General features: G+C 40.4%; 1 protein-coding gene across 10 annotated transcripts in view; it reads right to left on the bottom strand.

Moving 5' to 3' along the window:
* Positions 1-16907, bottom strand: part of L3MBTL3 (L3MBTL histone methyl-lysine binding protein 3) — a 111661-nt gene that overhangs the window by 65146 nt on the left and 29608 nt on the right. For 9 of the 10 annotated variants that reach the window (XM_047734098.1, XM_047734101.1, XM_047734102.1 and 6 more), the window contains exons 4-12: positions 15270-15381; positions 14831-14905; positions 13234-13393; positions 11995-12127; positions 9851-9935; positions 8235-8326; positions 5915-6019; positions 4028-4163; positions 1847-1938 (exon numbers count right to left, since the gene is read on the bottom strand). In XM_047734098.1, coding sequence (XP_047590054.1) covers positions 1847-1938; positions 4028-4163; positions 5915-6019; positions 8235-8326; positions 9851-9935; positions 11995-12127; positions 13234-13393; positions 14831-14905; positions 15270-15381 — 990 coding nt within the window. The remainder of the gene's footprint in view (positions 1-1846; positions 1939-4027; positions 4164-5914; positions 6020-8234; positions 8327-9850; positions 9936-11994; positions 12128-13233; positions 13394-14830; positions 14906-15269; positions 15382-16907) is intronic. The other variant, XM_047734107.1, reaches the window with a different exon arrangement.

Below are 16907 nucleotides of genomic sequence, written 5' to 3'. Positions count from 1 at the left end.
ACAACTCAATAATATTTAGTGCCTGAGGTGCACTAAAATATAAACATTCCTTAGGATCTTGTGTGAGGAAAACTATCCTAACTTGGAGAGATGTACTGGGTATTAGTTATGCCAATCATAACGCCCCAAGTCCTTTCTGCCCTTCTTAAAAAAATCCTCTGTCCAGACTTAAGCATACAGATAACTATTCTACTTACTTTAAGCAAAACAACTGTTATCTCTCATTTTACTATAACTATCCAGTTCTCATTACAGAAGTGTAGATAACACGTATCTGAAAATGTTAGCTTATGTCCTAGATGAATAGAAGGAGCAGGAATTAATGGTACACAGACACCCTGACGATACGTTTAAGTCCTGAAATTATTTACCAGGGCTCTGACCACAAATATTTGCATATTCTGAGGTAGAAGAATTTAGGGATAGAAAAGTTAATTGTGTCTTGGAGATCAAACCCATTGCTCAAGATTAAGCTGTACACTAGCACTGCACAGAATTTAAGATGACGGTTCAAGGCAGTTAATCAAATCCCCGACTGAACGCATCCTCAGAGAACCAGACAGGGATTAGGAATCTTGGAGCAGGCTGCTGAATTTTCCACCTAAATGACCTCCCTCCCTTGTCTTGACAGAGAATACCTACTGACAACACGGTATTTACATTTCAGTAATTAAGCTCTCCTCTCAATTAAGAGATTTTTAAAAAAATGATCTGGCTCATTAGCTCTATTAGTCACCTAAACACACACACACACACACACACACAGCCCTCTTCAGTTCTCTAATTCAACCTGGCCTGTGCTCAATTCGATCAGAGACTTGTTTAGCCATCAAACCAATGCCTGAAACAACTGGTTAAAACCATTTCACAAATGGAAGGTATTTGGAGTGAGTGAGAAAGTTTCTACCCCGTCCTAATATTCATTTCCATTTGGAGGGAACCTCATTACTGAAACATTATTGTCTCTCTCTACGTTCTCACTCACCGTCACCTGACTGATGAATCTGGAAGAAGGAAGTGGTCCCACTCACAAGAGCAAACTGGCCTACAGGGCACGGAATTTCCACCCCTCTACAGGCTTGTTCTGTCCCTGTGGGGTGTAGGTCTGCCCCAATCCAGTGCTCCTGGGCTTGGGGGATGGGGCAGAAGGGCCAGTACATCGTAATTCGAGGTCTCAGAATCCACGAGCTCATTTGTCAACAGATAGAGGTCATGCATGTACTCCAACTGAGCCCTTAACTGTTAGAAAGATGGTATTTTGGCTTTCCGCCTGCCTACTCTCTGTTAATTCCAGTTAGATCAGAACGGGGACAAGGAAGAAAAGTGTAACATGTTGGGCTTCCTCAGAGATGCAACAGGGAAAACACTGTGGAAAATGGGAACACAAATCAAAAATATGGGAAATACATACACATCCAGACTTTGCTTCTGTTACATGGCAAAAGGAAGCTACTCACTGGAGGGAAGGTGAATCACCGTCCCTAAGCATGCAAATCCCAACAGGGCTACCCTCATTTCACTGCATGAATCCCATGTGAACAGCACTCTAAGAATGGACACTAACAATAAAATATCCCAATTTAATTTTTTATGTACTTTTACTGTAAATTCACCAGGGTTTCCTTCCTGTGTTGCCTTCCACCCTTCAATAAAACACAATAACCATGATTTGGCTATCAAATATGTATTCATGATAATTTTAAGCTAATTTTAAAGTTTAACTAAGAGTACTTTATTTACCAAAACAATAAAATTTACTATAGTCTCTTGGTATCACTTTTAGTTTATCCTGCGAAACATCAAAAGTCACTTCCCTTGAAAGGAAAAGTATTTTGGATGTACTTACTATATTCTGGTTTTCAAACAATGACTTGGGAGCAGCTTGAGCTCTGCATGTCTTAAGATAGGTCTGCCAATTAAATTCTTCTTCTTTATAACCTTGGATAAGCACATATACACAGATTGAGTAAAATGTAAAAATGTTTCATACTTAATTTTCCATTCCCACATTCAGCTATACCTCCAACATGCTGAAATCGAACAATCGATTTTTTTTAAAAAGACAAAATTTAACTCATAATTCATAACTATGGATTGTCTCACACAGGCTGTGTTTATTTCCAACAAATTGTATTATTTTTTCAATTCTGAATGAACGATAAAGGATATAAATAAAAGGTAATAAATATGTATTATACTCAGGTCTGCTTATTACCAAGCTATTTATATCAGTATTTAAGTATAACTGCTCCACAGTTTTCCCCTCACCTGTTCTATTTTGGGAAACCACTTGCAGGAACAAGTTGAAAACTGGAGAAAACAGTAATAAAACAGATAAAATCTTTTTAGTCTATCACCACAAGAATGACAATTCAAGATTTATGAAGTAAGGATGTTGGCAAATTATAATAATGGAAATGTCCTTGCCTTCATGCGCACAATTTCACATTTAATGCTGTTGAAGCCAACATTTCCTTTAAAAAGGAAATTGAGCATTTTATTTTATTGGCTCATGTGCTCTCTTCTACCTCCTTTAAAGTCCAGAGGGCAGCACGAAAAGAAGAGCGAATAATTCACCACATATAGGAGGTCAATTTATATAAAGGTTTGCAGATTCTCTTTTTCATCCTCATTTTTTTCTACGTGTTTTTGTTCAATCCTTCAGCCATCTGAAAATACCATTCTGCCATTAATTTTTCACTTAAAACCAAAGGATGGCTAGCCCATGAAAAAATGAGAGCCCTGAGACAGGCCAAAAATACTACACTGGTCACCTGGATCTTTGACACCAAGTAAGCAATATTGAATGAAACAGTTGAAAAGGAAAGAAACAAGATATTATGAAATACACCAGAGATGGACTGGAAAAAAATGGTTATCTGTCATTCTTGGATCTTTAGGTAAAAATGAAACAGGCAGAATCACTGGCAGACTGTAGTATAGAGAACTCAGGAACAAAAAAGTAATTACTATTAATTCTTTTTTTTAAATTTTTTTTAATTTTTTTTTTTAAAGATTTTATTTATTTATTTGACAGAGAGAGAGATCACAAGTAGACAGAGAGGCAGGCAGAGAGAGAGGAGGAAGCAGGCTCCCTGCTGAGCAGAGAGCCCAATGTAATTACTATTAATTCAACCCCCACTCAAACCAGTGTTTAGGGCTACATTCTCCCTCCCAATCTCCTAAATATTAAGATTCGTGAATTCAATGCATAATTTCTAGAGATTTTCTATATAATGAAATATGAGTAAGTAAACTTCGTCATGTCAACAGGTTACAACTAAATTTTCAAACGTGTTTTTCCAAGGATCTAAATACTCGACCCTGAATAACACAGGTTTGCACAGTATGGGGCCACTTACTCCTATCTTCTCTTCCTTATGATTTTCTTAATAACGTTTCCTTTTCTCTAGCTTACTTTATGGTAAAAAGATAGTATATCATCTACGTAACATACAAAACTTGTGTTAATTTGACTATTTATATTACCAGTAAAGTTTCTGGTCAACAGCAGGCTATTGTAATTAAGTTTTTAGGGCGTCAAAAGTTACACATGGATTTTCAACTGTGCTGGGAGACGGTGGCCCCAATCGCCGTGTTATTCAAGAGTCAGCTGTGTGTGTGTGTGGGGGGGAGGGCGGAGAAGGAGGGGTGTGTGTATGAAAGAAATCTGTCACTAAAATTTGTATCCAAAATTAAGTATCAATCTTGAATCTAGGGCATATATCATTGGAACCATATAATTTGTTTAAAATAAAAAATGAAGATGAACAAGTTAAAAAAAATTAAGTATCAATCCAATGTTATTTTATATACAAATAAGTACATGAACATAGTTTATCATTAAAAAGGATTCTACTTTCTACACTTCTTTCACTTTAATGAACGCATTTTTCTTCATAAACAATAAGCTTGAAATTAGGGTCTACCTGAATCATCATAAAGTCTGAATTCTTAAAAATTCCAAATCACAGTATAAGGAAAGATTTTACAGCATTTAAAATATGAAACAAAAAAGGGACAATACCTTTGGGAGGATGGAGTTTATGGCCAGTCTTCTCACACCACCCCACTGGGTGAATATCCAGAGCATCTGCATTTACCCAGAAGTCATAGCAATCAGAGTAGCCGTCAAAGTGCAATTTTATCCGGTATCCACAAACCTGAAATAGGTAAGGCAGGCTGACTGACTAGAAAAACAGAAAGAAATCCAAAATACCCAGAATATCTCTGTATAAAACTTGTTTACAAAATAAAACAAAATCTACTGATTTTGGTACGCAAATAAACATGGACTGTCAGTGTGACATAGCCTATGTTCATCAAAGCGCCCTCATGACCAGCCATAAAAGCGAGTGAACAAAATGACAAAATCTAAAGGCAAAGGCCTTCTCTGGGAAGAACTGAGCTGCCGTGCTTTGGCATTCTTCCCAGTTATATTAGGAGCGCAAAGATACTGCGCGAAGACTGATTTTCCCACATATCCATGCCCTCTCTCCGTTCTTTATATTGTACCAGCATGCATCAGCAAGGAGGGCCAGCAGGGACAGAGCCAGCCCCGCACAGGGCATGCAGCCCCTGCAGAGTCCCAGGGTGACGCCCCGCTGTCCACTGCCTGAATGCTGGCTCTTGGCCTTGGCAGAGCGCTGCAGACTGTGAGAGCTGGCCAAGGCTGGTACACGGAGGGAGGTCAACAGCTTCTCCTCTCTACCAGTAGCTGCATTGGGAGAAAGCGAGAAAAGCCTTCCTCAACTCATACTTAGCAGAGACAGGTTCCCAGGAACGCCGGTAAGAACTCACTTTATGTAATGTGTGCTGAATGCTGCGGCCACGCAGCTGTCTAGAGGGCTGCTCTTGGGGAAGTTCTGAGTTAAAATTTCACATGGGTTGAGGAGGGCTCAGCTGCGTCACTCTCTGCCTTGGGTTCTCAGATAGAAGTCCAGCCTCTCAATCCCTTGGCCTCTAGCACAGCAGATGCATTCAGGTGGGAGCACATGACACAGTAGACCTCTAAACACTCCAGGAGCACCTGCTCTGTAGAAGCCGGTCAGGAAGCTTGAGGCAAGAGCACAGAGCCGGGACCACTAACCATTCTCGAATAATAAGGGAGATGCTTATTTACTGCCATGGAAAGTCCTCTGGAACATACGGTTAAAACCCAAGTGGCAGTAAATTCTAAGAAATGCTCTCAGTATTTACTAGTATACTAGTGTATTATGTATATAATATACTAGTATAATATACTAGACTAAGATAAATATATAAATAGACTAGGACAATTTTTCTCAAAAAATTTCACAGAGGTACCTTGAAATACTAAAAGATATATACATATCTGTTGGTCTAGTTCTTTTTCTTTTTTTTTTTTTGAAGATTTTATTTATTTATTTGAGAGAGAGAAAGAACAAGTCAGGGGAGAAGGGCAGAGGGAAAAGTTCTTTCTCTTCTTGAGAAAGAACAAGTCAGAGGGAAGGGCAGAGGGAGCCTGATGCAGGACTCCATCCCATGACTCTGGGATCATGACCTGAGCCAAAGGTAGACACACAGTACTGACTGGGCCACCCAGCCCCCCACCCCCACCCCGTTGCTCTGTTTCCTATGTTAAGGAACCACAGTATGACCAAAGCTATGGAGTCACAAGGACCTGGGGTCAAATCCTGCTTCTACTACTTTGAAGTTGTGTGGCTTTGTAAATAAACATCACTTAAGCTCTCTGAGCCTCAGTTCCTTTATCTATAGAACAGAAATGAAAACACATGAACTGCATAGGATTCTTATAAAGATTCAGTGAGTTAATACACAAAACAAGAAGTATGATGCCTGGTATCAGCACTCAACAAATGGAACCTTTTCCCATTATTAAAACCCCATAATCGCCATCTTATTGCAAAAATAAAGACAAGGCTAGGCTTACCTCAGCCACAGTGAGGACACAGTACACAGACTGATGTTCAGGGTCCACGCCTTCTAATTTCATGCCAACTTTAAACCCATTTTTGTTATATGGAAAGGATTGATACTAAAATGCAAAATGACACTGGTTTTAGTATTTTATCCTGAAAGCCCAATTAAAATGTGACTAATTACCACTCTTAAATAAAGACTAACCAAACAGCTAAATAATTCTTAAAAATCCAAAAGAAAAGGACCACCAAATAATTCAGTGGAAAATTATCAAAGACTATAAAAAGGTCACAGAAAAGGAAATGTCTTATGTATCTGAAAAGATGTTCAACCTCATCCATGACAGTCATACAAGGTAAAATTACACTAAAACATATTTTCCCTAATCAGGTTTATCAAGATCAAAAAGTCTGGTAACACAGTGTGGGCAAGGCTCTGGGGGAACAGGCACACACACACATCGCTGGCAGGGATCGAAACTGGCCCAACCTCTTGCCATCTCCCGCTATCTATTCAAAAAGGATACTCGGTTTGTCTTAGTAATTCTACTTCTGGGAAATTATCCACAGAGATACCCTCATAATGTGCAGAATGACAGGAGTATCCAAGGTCATTCACCAAAACATTTATATGTGGGTATCATATATCTGTCATATATTAACATATATGTTAATAGTGTGTCCACTAATAGAGAGCAACTTATTATGGAAAAGATATGATTAATATATTAATTAACTAATAATCGATATAAAAGAATGATGAAGAAAAAAAGAATGATGAAGGGAATCATGATGGAATGATGGACTCCTTCCAAACTAAGTTAAGAAAAAAAAAAAAAGCAAAGTCTCACCCAGTGTGTGTGACATGTTACTATTTGGTTGAAGATGGGGAGGACAGGATCTGTATATCTACTGCTTATTTGCACATACAATTTCCTAGGAAGGGGATGGATGAACTGGTAGCAGTAATCACTTATTACGGGGAGAGGCAAATCTGGGACCTAGAGGACAGGGCTCTGAAGGACATAGTCACATTCTTCTAGTACTCTTACAGTGTGAATTACAAGGCTGTTTCACTGGTTCAAGTAATTAGGTGTACTTAAACTTTTTTTAATGTAAAAAAAATCTAGTCTACAAAGAATCAAATTTATAGAAAATAATTATATAGAACAAGTCCATATGTAATTACAATTACATTTAAATATTCTTTTTTTTTTTAAAGATTTTATGTATTTATCTGACAGAGAGAGATCACAAGTAGGCAGAGAGGCAGGCAGAGAGAGAGGAGGAAGCAGGCTTCCCGCCGAGCAGAGAGCCCATGGGGCTCGATCCCAGCACCCTGGGATCATGACCCGAGCCGAAGGCAGAGGCTTTAACCCACTGAGCCACCCAGGCGCCCCACATTTAAATATTCTTAATGTAGATTTAATCATCGCAACATTTACTATTCATTATGTTTTTAAAACTGCCTATGTGAATGCATAGCTAACAAGGTATCAATGGAGGATTTATTACACACCATGATTAAATATAAATAATTTAAAGCAAGGTTCAGTGGACTATGCTCTCTGGGTCTAATCCAGCCCACAACCTGTTTTTATAAATAAAGTTTCACAAGAATATAGCCATAGCCCTTCTTTTATATATTGTCTATGGCTGCTTTTATTACAACAACAGAACTGAGTTGCAGTAACTGAGCCCAGATGCCCTACATATCTGAAATATGTACCATCTGGCCCTTTTACAGAAAAGGCTTCCTGACCCCAGGTTTAGCCCAGTGGTGGCAGCTGCTACTCAGAACCACACCTGGTAGCTATACTTCTAACTGAGCTTAAGTCACTCATGACAAAATGTTTTTATTACAGTTAACAGAATACAATAACCTGCTTTTAGATTGTTGTTGTGATATTACATAAACCTCAGTAACCCATTTTTCACTTCTCCCAAAGCCATAATGTTGACATGAAATTTCATGCCAGATTTTCTTTATGTATGAGCTTTTCGGCAGTAGTAGAGGTATCCCTCTTAAAATTACTGAGTGGGAGCCTGGTAAATGTCAAGAGAAAAGAGCAAGTGTGTCCCGACGTGTGTCCGTGCATGGGGCATGGGGGCGTGGTCAGCCTATATTAGCGTTAGCTGCCCTTGCACTATCCCCTCCACATAAATACACTCATGAAATACAGTATGTTTGAGAAATTTTCCCAAGTCACATTTCTTAAACAAACAACAGAGACATCAATCCTAATTCCAGATCAGAATTCCAGACCCTTTGCCCTTGTAGACAATGCCCTTATAGACAATGCAGACAATGCTTTCTAGAAGGGCCCGTACCTCCTTGAAGAGCTTCGCAGGCACTGCCACAGCTTTTTCCTCCTCCAGGTAGGATGCCCAGCACCAGGCTTTCTTTCCTTTAGGAGGCAAACCTGAAAAGCAAGTGAGACTAATAGGCTAGGGTTCCCAGATGTAAGAAGTCAGAGGTGTATCTTGTGAAGTCTCACTTCCTTACCTACTACTACGATGGGATCTTCTTTTACTTCCATGACTGGTATTTCCCAGTCTCCTCCTGACCCCTCTTCCAAAGAAACAAAGATAAGGAGTAAACTGTGGTATATAAGCAGTTATGATGGCAGAAGAGAGAGCAGAAGAATTTAGAATAAATGATGGAGACAACACAGGGAACCAAGACAGAAGAGTATCGTGAAACAAGATGATTCAAAAATGTTTCCTGAGATCAAGAAGCTGAGGACTAAGAAGAGGCCAGAGCAAGGAGTGCTTAGGGAATGGCCGCTAATTTGGGAAGGGAGGGGATGGTCAATTCAGCAAGGGCCAGACTTTGAGCTGCAAAGGAATCTATGAGTGATAAAGGTATGCCGCCAGCCAATATCCATTTTATTGTGGATTTATTTAATAAATAATAGAAATGAAAGGAAGAACATAATAGCGAAAGGTATTTGGGGGGGGCGAGATTTGAGCACGCTAAGATGGAGCCCATGAAAAGAAAAAAAGAAATTTGAGCACGTAAGGGGCAAAAATAAATGACTGAAGGAACAAGGTCCCAGAAGAGCTGGGGCTCTGAAGACAGAAAAGCAGAAGGGAGAGAAAGGTTAAAACACTGGTGAGGCCGAAAGCAGAGTGAGGAGTTTATCCCCTATCATCTCAGTGATGTAAAACAGAAGGTCATCTCCCCCCAGAATATGAGTTAGGCTGTGTGCCTGAGGCAGGCAGAAATACTTGAAGCCGTGTCTGAGGAACTGAGAGAGGAATGGGCAAGGAATGCATCCACGCGGTGAGAAGACACACTGGCCTCCCGCCCTAGTTTGCAGGGACGACAGGAATGGCCAAGTCGGTGGTGGGACTGCCCTCAGTGGACAGACCTGACACGAAGGGCTGGCGGACAGATGGGACGCATCAGAAAAGCAGGACAAAATCTAGTGGGCGTCTGTGGAAATGAGCTCAGGGCCAGGATGAATAAGGAGGTCAGGTCATCCAGTCAAGTGTAAAAGGAAAGGGTCTAAGGACTGGATTCGTCATGAAAATAAAGTGTTGCCTGAGGAGCAATGACAAAAAAAAAAAAAAAAAAAAAAAGGCTCCCCATCAGGAGGTTGTGGTTTGAGAGGAAACATTGAAAACTTGGAAGTCTTAGGAAATGAACAAGAACAAAGGTTTTAGTTAATGTGCAAAAGTAGAAAAAAAAAACTATTTGGTGGAAAAATATCGGAAGCTGTTTTCAAGTTTGAATGGACACTACTCAGAAGTTACTAATTTCCATTTTTTTCCTTATCTACTTCTTCAAAACCCTGATTTTTATTGACAAAATTTTTAAAAAAACCCAAAACAGTACCTTCACTACCATAGTGTACATTCCAATTAAGACGAAAATATCTACCTGTGTGAATTATTTTCCACTTCATAAAGCCACAAGTAAAATCTTTCTTTCATCAACTTACCCTGCTTCAGGACAGCCGAATCACCCCGTCTTTTCCTTCGGGCTCTCTGTGAACCCCTCAGGATTCTTCCATCTTGCTTGTTCTCCTACAGCAAGAAAGGAAAATTATGATTTTAAAAGCTCATGAAATTGGCACCAATGAAAAGTTAGAGAGCTGTCAGAGAGCATTATTATTTTTTGTACTTTTCTTCAATTTCACTTCGTAACTTTTAAAGAAAGAAAGAACACAGGTCATTTGAGAACTGTGTTGCTTTTGGCCTGAGGTCATTACAAAATAAGAACGTTTCCAAGAATCACATTCTGCAACAACTCAGATACCGTTCCTGCCTTCTTGGAGCACTTTCTTCTTATAGCTCCTTGACCACTATGTGCAGATTTTCCTCACACCCTAATGGCCTGTCTTTCTCGGTCCCTTTGCTGGTGTCTCCTCCAACCCACTTCCTTTCTCTTCTCTATTGAATCCCTCTTCCTGGGTTTTAAATATCATCTGCCTGCCCAATATCCCCAGTCTGTAGCCCCGACCCTCTTCCCTGACTCCAGACTCCTGTATCTGACTGCCCACCTGGGATCTCTACTCGGATACCTAATGAACGTCTCAAACCCATGATGCCAGTGGACTCTAGATTCTGTATTCCAGTCTTGCCTTCCCATCCTCAATAAAAGACATCATTACCCAGTCAATTATTTAAGCCAAAACCTGAGTTTTTCCTGATCCTTCTTTCTCCCTCACCACCTTGGTAAGACAGCCTCCAACATGTACCCTAAATCCAGTGACTTCTATCCTCCCTAGCCCTCTTAATGAGTCTACTGCAATAAACTGAGTGTTTCCCTGATTTCATTCTCACTTTCACATGCCAACACTAGAGCCATTGCTTTATTTTATTTTTTTTTAAAGATTTTATTTATTTATTTGACAGAGAGAAATCACAAGTAAGCAGAGAGGCAGGCAGAGAGAGAGGAGGAAGCAGGCTCCCTGCTGAGCAGAAAGCCCGATATGGGGCTCGAACCCAGGACCTGGGATCATGACCTGAGCCGAAGGCAGCGGCTTAACCCATTGAGCCACCCAGGCGCCCTGAGCCATTGCTTTAAAACATAAATCATGTCATCATATTCCCTTGCCTTCAACTTGCTCATGGCTTCCCATCACACACAAAACAGAATGAAACCCCCTAAGTCTGGTTTCTCAGGAAGCCTTACATGGCCTGAACCTCTTCAGCTTCATCTAACTCTACCCTCCCTTGACCTTTAAGGCTCAATTAAACTTTATTTCCTCAAACAAAACACGTCACAAAGGTTCTTGCTTTAGGGGCTCTTCCCAGCCATTCCATTGCCTGGGGGGGCTCCTCAGTCCTTTGGCAAAGCTGGGGCTCCCTCTTGTTACGGAGATCACACTGTTCTTGCCAGCTTCTCTGGGAGGCCTCCCTGATAGCCCAGCTTAAAGGAGTCAGCCAATCCTCGTGCCCTACTTTGTTCTCACATAGCATTTATCACAGGCTGCCGTGTCTCCTGTTTATTAGCTATCCCCTTAAAAGAATGTGGTGTCCTTGAGAAGAGAGCTCCTGTTCTCCCACTGCCACACATCCCCTGTGTTCCCAGCTCCTAGGAGAGAGATGAGCAAATAATGGTGGGTCAACACCAATGTGAAGGGGAAGTCTTTAATTTCAAGACTTTCCAAGTTCTCTTTTCACATAGGACCACTATATATACTTTAGGGATAGATATTTATGCCTTAATTAGCACATTCTGAATTAGTTTCCCCTAAATATACCTGACATTTATCTGCCATTTTCTACCTACTTGCATAGTTTTATGTGATCTGTCTGTAATTTGCCAAAATGGGATTGACATTTTTGCTATTGAGAGGGATTGAAGATTCATTTGCAAAATGGAAGATTTTGCTGTGGCCTTGCTCTCCGGTAATAAATTTTAGCACACCCTACTTCTTCAGCCTAAGGGAGGAATACCATTATTTATTATTCTCATTTTGAAAGGTGGACAGTGACACCCAGAAGAGGGTAGGGAGGTAACTCGCAGATGGAAACACAGAAAGTCATGGAACCACCACTGGAAGTCAGCGCCTCTGACCGGGTGCTATTCTCCTAGGAAGCACCCTGTGCCCGCAGTAGGTGCACGGGAGATACTAACCATCTCGTCATCTCTCTCTTCTCCATCCTCCTTGGAGTCGGCCTTCAGAGATAATTTCGGTTTCTTCTTCCGACTACACTTAGGATCTTCTTCCTCATTGTCTTCTCCTATGTCCCTTTCTTCCTTCTGATCTCTGTTGTGTTTATAAACCCAAAATAGTGACAGGAAACAATACCTATCAAACATCTACATGTTGACAATCATGCAATTAAAAAAAAAAATCATCCTCCAAAGGAAAAACATTAACCACCAGGAGAAGTATGTAGGCATCAGAACATCACAGCTAAGTAACACTTGAAACCACTGGCACACAAAACAGCCCAAGGTAGAAGATGGAAATTAGCTTATATATTAATTTCAAAAGGGGATCAGTGCCGTCTGTGAAACAGGCTGTAAAAGTTTAAAATGATTTGTCTTTCACATCTGCCATCCACACTAATAAAAGAAACAATTATTTAGAGATGTTTTAGTCTTCAGGGCAATTTTAATGCAAAGATCTAGTAATTATTAAGAAGGACAAGTGCAACTGAAAAAAGGCCAAGTATAACTTTGTAAAATAAAAGTTGTCCAACAAAAACAGACAATTCCCACTACGCTGGTGAAAATACATGGGAAACACCACAAAAATATATAAGGGTCAAGACACTTCTTTGTGGTACACAGTTATATGAAAAAACACACCCTAGTGATTAGCTGAACTTTGTCAGACAGTCCCCAAATGGCCAGGTCACACAGCACCGTCAGCCACAGCGGACACCCCTGTCTTCTCATCATCAGTCTGCCCCAAGATCTCCAGTTGGGCAACCTGTTACACAACTCTCTAAGGCCATCTTCATTCAGCTGGTCCCCAGTTTGTGGTGGCTTTGTTTCACTGGTGGAGTGTTAGCGGAGTTACCTAAGAGCCCCTCAAATACAAACAAAACTGCTTTTCCATAAACATCGGTATCATCAAAATGTATGCAGACCAGAGAAATTCAAAAACGCTTAGCAGGAGCCTGTGATATAATCGAAAGGCTAAAGAGGCAGAGGTTGTACATGCAGATATGACTTAAGCAGGACAGCTCAGATCAGACACGATGGAAGTAATGGGGTCAGCATCCACATGTCTCTAAAGGCAAAGTCTCTGGGAGAATAAAGGGCATGAGTGGGTGACCAATGTCGGACAGCCTCTGTATTCCCAAGTACCATGACCTTGGACTCTAAAACCCATTGTATAGATGAAACAGGGCAAAAACCTACTTGTCTTTGATATGCCGGGCACAATTCTGGCTGCAAAAGTTTCCTCCAGAAAGACACTCATCTACATTGCCATACTGACAACAGTTCTCACAGAATTGAAGCCCTTCTACTTTCACTGGATCCTTCAACCTGAAAGGCATCCCAGTCTTCTCTGAAAAGACTAGAAGATGAAAAGGAGAAAACAAAAAAACAAAAAAACAATTAGAACCATGACAGAAAATATTCCAAAATACATATAAACTTTTTCTTCTAATAATTTTGTTAGCAACACAATACAAGAATAATGTTCGTTGAATGAATGAATGACCAACATATAGTGCTTGGGAGAGAAAAGAGAACGGGCTTAGGAGGAATCATTCAAATCACTTATACAACAAAAAAATATTTTGCAGAAAAGATAAAAGTTTATCTAAGGCTTTTTCTGCAGAGTTCAAAGTAAGATAAAGAAATTTTCATTACTAAATTCAGAAGATGAAACTGTCAATCTACAGAATCCTATTTTATGGATGTATCTTTGACACAATTTAAAAAGGCTTATCTATGTTATTTACCTTTTGATGAGTGGTTTTATCCTACTAAATTGGTTAAATCACCATCTATGTGACTTTTCATATAAAAGAGCTCCTAAATCATAATGACCCAAATCATTTAGGAACTCACACTTCCTTCTGCCTGAATTTGTTAGGCTAATCATTCATTCAGCAAACATGTATTAGGCACCAGTTTACACTAGACACTGATATTGACAGTACAGACCTTGCCCAAGATAGCTCACAGTCTAGAAGAGAAGACAGGGAAGAAAACCAATATTTATAATAAAATATGATAACATGCACTTAAAGCATGAACAAGTTCCAGAAGTAGTACAGAGGAAGAAGTGATTCAGTTGGCTGGGGTAAGGTCAGGGAAGGATTGTCTGGTATAAAGCCTCAACTGGGTTTTGAAAGCCAAGAGGCATTTACCAACTGGACAAAGAGAGAAATGGCATCCCAGCCAGAAGAAAGAGCATGAGCAGAGGCAAGGAGGACGATACCACATGACGTATTGGGAGAATGACATGGAATTCAGTGCTGCTGGCACTACCAGGACACTGTGTACGGACAGAACAGAACAGAGAGCAAAAAGGCACAGCAGGCAGGTGGGTGGTGCCACCCGGATCTTTGTACGGTCCGCTACAGAGACAATAAGAAATCAGCGAAGTGAAGAAATCAGGTAAGCGATCTACAAAAGTTCCCCTGACTTCAAGGTGTGGGACCCATCAGGTGAAATTAGCAGCAGAGTGGTTCTCTAGGTGGAGGCCGCGACAGTTCAGGTGAGAGCTGAGAAGTGCCTACACTGAGGCAGGGGCAGTGGTCATTAGTAGAAAAAGCCAGATCTGAGACGTATTTAGGAAATAAAAACCAAGAGGATTGAGGAACAGGCCGCGGGACCGGGGGAGAACAAATTCAGGATGACTCCTAGATTTCTTGCTTGTCCACTGGGTGGATGGTGCCACCACCAACTGAAATACGGGTTACAGAGGAAAGAGCAAGTCTGGGGGAAGGGGAGAAGGAAATAGAAAATGAATTGCATTTCAGACATGTGGAGTTTGAGGTACCTGTGGGACATCCAGGTGGAGATGTCCAGTAGGCAGGTGGAAATACGGGCCTGGTGCTCGGGGGAGAGGTCGGGGCTGGAGATACAGATTTAGGAGTCATCAGCATATAGGTGTTAGTTACAACCATCGGATAGATGAGAAAAAGGTGGCAGGCTTTTGGCTAAATCACCTGGGTAGGCTATTACAACACTGGATTTACTTGATAATTGCCAATTAACCTTGTCAATTAACAGATCTGGCATTAGGAAAGAAGACAGTTTATAGTTATTTTAAAATATAAAAGTTGGTTCTGTATAAGTTTTGTTATAGAAATTTACCTAAGAACATGTGCCATGAAAATCACCCAGGATTTTCAAAGTTCCAGCCTATTTTATAAAACCTAGATATTCTTATTTTAAAACTCTCAACAGAAAGCGCCCTGCAGATGACCCATTCGTACCTTCTTGAGCAGTTGGTACCATCCAAGTTGTGGTAGCTGTTGCTTTCTTCACGTTTTCCATCTCACTCTCATCTGTGATAACTTCCAGGGCTCCAAACTCGTTCACCCGAAACTAGGGACAACATGGTAGAAAGGGGCAACGTTTACAAAAGCGCTCAAAATGGTAATCGTTTCATGGCTGACACATACAGTCTTGAAGCAAACTGATTATGCTTTAAAAGTTCATTTCAGCAAATATATCTAGATAAGCCCTCTGCTAATATTAAGTCCTTTGCGTTTTACTAATCTAGGGATTCGGGGACGGAAAAACAGAACAAAGCAGCAAGGTACTTCTTCCGGTAAAATTACCAACCAACCCTGCACTGTGCTGGTAGAATTGACTGCTCACTCCACGTGCTCTATCATTTCAAACACCAGTTCTTGATAGGGCTTTTTTTTTCCCCTCTTTTCTTATTTCGTATTACTACTTACTTAGTAATCAAAATTAGTAAAAGAAGAATTACTGTTTTCCCAGGAATCAACTTGTCTCACCCAATTCACCCAGGCCAAGAGAAAGAAATCTTTCTTCCAGAAATAATGACCTACACACGCAACTCCTTATATTTCCAAGATGTAGATGAAGAAGACAAGTGTGAGCCACGTGAGCCCCAGTTCTACACTTCTTTCTTTCACTGCTTTTTTGGAATTCTCCATCCTATTCACCTGGAGTCCTCCAAAACAACCGGCAAAGTCTATGAGATGCGAACAGATCTACTAGCTACAGGTCAAGGCTATCAAAATTACAGGCATTTTGATTTCATGGACATTTTGACTTCAAATATTGCAAATTCCTCTCATCTCATGGCATGCTTCAAACCAAGTATGTTTCTGCAACAGCCAGGTTGTACTGTGCATGGGTTGAAGGCTTAACCACCATCTCTGTGCAGGGACACCACCACTATCCTCTTTGAAACAATTAGGTTTTCTCTCCTATTCATGAAGTTCAAATTTTCCCTAGTCCTCTGTTTTTCCATAAAATAAAATGATCTCAAGGATCCACTAATATTTTTAAATTTATTTAAAAAAAATTTTTTTTGAAGATTTTATTTATTTATTTGAGAGAGAATGAGTGAGAGAGAACATGAGAGAGGAGAAGGCCAGAGGGAGAAGCAGACTCCCCAAGGAGCTAGGAGCCCGAGGCGGACTCGATCCCGGAAGTCGGGGATCATGACCTGAGCGGAAGGCAGTTGCTCAACCAACTGAGCCACCCAGATGCCGGGATCCACTAATTTTGACAGCTGACGAAAAACTGGAAAGCTCACCATTCAAATCATAAACTTTTTGCTTAAAGTTTTTAGATGTTTCACAGAAATATAGATGAGCATGCCAATATGTAGTAGTGAAACTTAAGACCGCCATTCCCCAATCTAAAACATCTATTTAGTCAACATGCCAACAGAACAATTCATTCAATCATTCAAACTACAAGTCACAAGAGGCTGAGGCAAAAATTACTATTCCTTTCACCAGGAAAACACAGCATCTTAAAGAATCTTATGCATGTACTCTACCATGATTAAAAGGTTTTTAGACTGACAAAGCTGAAATTGTTAAGGGAAGTGAAAATGTTCTCTACTACCTATTTCAGATACACGTTCC

The sequence above is a fragment of the Lutra lutra genome, chromosome 6, assembly GCF_902655055.1.
Source record: "Lutra lutra chromosome 6, mLutLut1.2, whole genome shotgun sequence".
Taxonomy (NCBI): Eukaryota; Metazoa; Chordata; class Mammalia; order Carnivora; family Mustelidae; genus Lutra; species Lutra lutra.
The sequence above is the reverse complement of the archived record's forward strand: the minus strand, read 5'-3'. Positions and strand labels throughout refer to the sequence as shown.